Source organism: Lepidothrix coronata, unplaced genomic scaffold (assembly GCF_001604755.1).
Source record: "Lepidothrix coronata isolate B3197 unplaced genomic scaffold, Lepidothrix_coronata-1.0 Scaffold497, whole genome shotgun sequence".
Lineage (NCBI taxonomy): Eukaryota > Metazoa > Chordata > Aves > Passeriformes > Pipridae > Lepidothrix > Lepidothrix coronata.
In genome coordinates this window covers 24,221-28,098 of record NW_016690677.1, presented here as the reverse complement: position 1 = coordinate 28,098, position 3,878 = coordinate 24,221, and the positions used below count along the sequence as shown (strand labels likewise).

Sequence of the window (3,878 nt, the reverse complement as noted above, 5' to 3'; positions counted from 1 at the left end):
CACTGGGACACACCTGGGGACAGGAGGACACACCTGGGGACACCTGGGACATACCTAGGACATACCTGGGGTCATCTAGGACATACCTGGGCACACCTGGGACACACCTGGGGACATTTGGGACACACTTGGGGACACCTGGGACACACCTGGGGATACCTGGGCACACCTGGGGGACACCAGAACACACCTGGAACACACCTGGGACATACCTGGGGATATCTAGGACATACCTGGACACACCTGGAACACACCTGGGACANAGGTGATACCTGGTCACACCTGGTCACACCTGGTCACCCCTGGTCACACCTGTTCCCACCTGTCGCCCCCCAGAAGCTGCAGCAGGAGCTGGAGTTCCTGGAGGTGCAGGAGGAGTACATCAAGGACGAGCAGCGGAACCTGAAGAAGGAGTTCCTGCACGCCCAGGAGGAGGTGAAGCGCATCCAGAGCATCCCCCTCGTCATCGGCCAGTTCCTCGAGGCCGTCGACCAGAACACGGCCATCGTCGGCTCCACCACAGGTGAGGGGGTCACCTGGGCGCACCTGGGGGCACCTGGGTACACCTGGGCGCACCTGGGCACACCTGGGGGTGGTGGGACACACCTGGGGGCACCTGAGGGCACCTGGGAACACTTTGGACCCGCTGGGACACGGCTGGGGACAGCTGGAGGACGTGGGACGTACCTGGGGACACACCTGGGCACACCTGGATACACCTGGTTACACTTTGGACCCACTGGGACACACCTGGAGACACCTGGGACACACCTGGAAACACCTGGGTACACCTGGGTACACTTTGGACCCACTGGGACACAGCTGGGGACACCTGGAGGACGTTGGGACATACCTGGGGACACACCTGGGGACACCTGGGCACACCTGGGTACACTTTGGACCCACTGGGACACAACTGGGGACACCTGGAGGACATTAGGATGTACCTGGGGACACACCTGGGCACACCTGGGGGCACCTGGGGCACACCTGGGCACACCTGGGTACACCTGGATACACCTGGGTACACTTTGGACCCACTGGGACACACCTGGGGACAGGAGGACACACCTGGGGACACCTGGGCCATACCTAGGACACACCTGGGGATACCTAGAACATATCTGGGGACACACCTGGGACACACTTTGGACACACTTTGGACCCACTGGGACACACCTGGGGACACCTGGGCCATACCTAGGACACACCTGGGCACACCTGGGCACACCTGGGCACACCTGGTTGGTTTTTTGGGAATCCAGGTTCCAACTACTACGTGCGGATCCTGAGCACGATCGACCGGGAGCTGCTGAAGCCCAACGCGAACCCCCGGGGGCACACCTGGGGCTGACATCACACACCTGGGGGCACACCTGGGACTCACCTGGTTGGTTTTTTTGGGGGAATCCAGGTTCCAACTACTACGTGCGGATCCTGAGCACGATCGACCGGGAGCTGCTGAAGCCCAACGCCTCGGTGGCCCTGCACAAGCACAGCAACGCCCTGGTGGACGTCCTGCCCCCCGAGGCCGACTCCAGCATCATGATGCTCACCTCAGGTGAGCTCACCTGGGGGGCAAAAACTCACCTGGGGGGGGAAAAACTCACCTGGGGGGTGATTTGGGGGCGTTTTGGGGCATTTGGGGTCATCCCTTGATGCCCTGGGGGACGTCCTGCCACGGGCGGCGTCGCGATGGGTCACCTCAGGTGAGCTCACCTGGGCACACCTGGGGGGCAAAAACTCACCTGGGGGGGGAAAAACTCACCTGGGGGGTGATTTGGGGGCGTTTTGGGGCATTTGGGGTCATCCCTTGATGCCCTGGGGGACGTCCTGCCCCCCCGAGGCCGACTCCGGTATCGTGATGGTCACCTCAGGTGAGCTCACCTGGGCACACCTGGGGGGGGGAAAAATGGCACCTGGGGGCGTTTCGGGGCGATTTGGGGTCATCAAAGGTCATTTGGGGTCAACACACAAGGCCCTGGGGGACGTCCTGCCCCCCCCGAGGCCGACTCCAGCATCGTGATGGTCACCTCAGGTGAGCTCACCTGGGCACACCTGGGGGGGGAAAAATGGCACCTGGGGGGCAAAAAAATGGCACCTGGGGGCGTTCTGGGGGCATTTGGGGTCATCCCTTGATGCCCTGGGGGATGTCGTGCCAAGGGCGGCGTCGCGATGGGTCACCTCAGGTGAGCTCACCTGGGCACACCTGGGGCACACCTGGAGGGTAAGATGTCACCTTGGGGGTCATTTTGGGGTCATCAAAGGTCATTTGGGGTCATCTCTTGATGCCCTGGGGGACGTCGTGCCAAGGGCGGCGTCGTGATGGGTCACCTCAGGTGAGGTCACCTGGGCACACCTGGGGGGGGAAAAACTCGCCTGGGGGGCGTTTTGGGGTGATTTGGGGGCGTTTTGGGGCATTTGGGGTCAACACACAAGGCCCTGGGGGACGTCCTGCCCCCCCGAGGCCGACTCCAGCATCATGATGCTCACCTCAGGTGAGCTCACCTGGGCGCACCTGGGGGAGGAAAAATGGCACCTGGGGGGCAAAAAAATGGCACCTGGGGGTGTTTTGGGGTGATTTGGGGGCGTTTTGGGGTCAACACACAAGGCCCTGGTGGACGTCGTGCCAAGGGCGGCGTCGCGATGGGTCACCTCAGGTGAGCTCACCTGGGCACACCTGGGGGGGGGAAAACTCACCTGGGGGGGGGGAAAACTCACCTGGGGAGCGTTTTGGGGTGATTTGGGGTCATCAAAGGTCATTTGGGGGTCTCAGGTGACCCCAGGTGAGCTCAGGTGACCCCAGGTGACCCCTGTGGCCCCCCCCAGACCAGAAGCCGGACGGGCTGGACGTGGTGACCACAGGTGGTCCCAGGTGGTCTGAGGTGACCCCAGGTGGTCCCAGGTGACCTCAGGTGGTCCCAGGTGGTCTCAGGTGACCCCAGGTGACCTATGGTAGTTCCAGGTGACCCCAGGTGGTCTCAGGTGACCCATGGTCACTCCAGGTGGTCCTAGGTGACCTCAGGTCACTCTAGGTGACCACAGGTGACCCCAGGTGGTCCCAAGTGGTCTCAGGTGACCCGTGGTCACTCCAGGTGGTCCCAGGTGACCCCAGGTGGTCTCAGGTGACCCATGGTCACTCCAGGTGACCCAGGTGACCACAGGTGACCACAGGTAGTCCCAGGTGGTCTCAGGTGACCCATGGTGACCCCAGGTGATCTCAGGTGACCCCAGGTGACCTGTGGTGGTCCCAGGTGACCCCAGGTGGTCTCAGGTGACCCCAGGTCCCTCCAGGTGACCCCAGGTGACCCCAAGTGACCCACGGTAGTTCCAGGTGACCCCAGGTGGTCTCAGATGACCTGTGGTCACTTCAGGTGGTCTCAGGTGACCACAGGTGGTCCCAAGTGGTCTCAGGTGACCTGTGGTGGTCCCAGGTGGTCTCAGGTGACCCGTGGTCACTCCAGGTGGTCCCAGGTGACCCCAGGTGGTCTCAGGTGACCCGTGGTCACTCCAGGTGGTCCCAGGTGACCCCAGGTGGTCTCAGGTGACCCGTGGTCACTCCAGGTGACCCAGGTGACCCCAGATGACCACGGGTGACCACGGGTGGTCCCAAGTGGTCTCAGGTGACCTGTGGTGGTCCCAGGTGGTCTCAGGTGACCCCGGGTGACCCCAGGTGACCCCAGGTGGTCTCAGGTGACCCATGGTCACTCCAGGTGACCACAGGTGACCACAGGTGACCACGGGTGGTCTCAGGTGACCTGTGGTGGTCCCAGGTGACCCCAGGTGGTCTCAGGTGACCCGTGGTCACTCCAGGTGACCCATGTGACCCCAGATGACCACAGGTGACCACAGGTGGTCCCAGGTGGTCTCAGGTGACC

General features: G+C 62.7%; 1 protein-coding gene across 1 annotated transcript in view; it reads left to right on the top strand.

Moving 5' to 3' along the window:
• Positions 1 to 261: 261 nt before the first annotated feature.
• PSMC4 (proteasome 26S subunit, ATPase 4) overlaps positions 262 to 3,878 on the top strand; it is a gene marked incomplete at its 5' end in the record, with an annotated part of 19,311 nt that continues 15,694 nt past the window's right edge. The window contains 2 exons of the mRNA XM_017839824.1: positions 262 to 523; positions 1,415 to 1,561. Coding sequence (XP_017695313.1) covers positions 262 to 523; positions 1,415 to 1,561 — 409 coding nt within the window. The remainder of the gene's footprint in view (positions 524 to 1,414; positions 1,562 to 3,878) is intronic.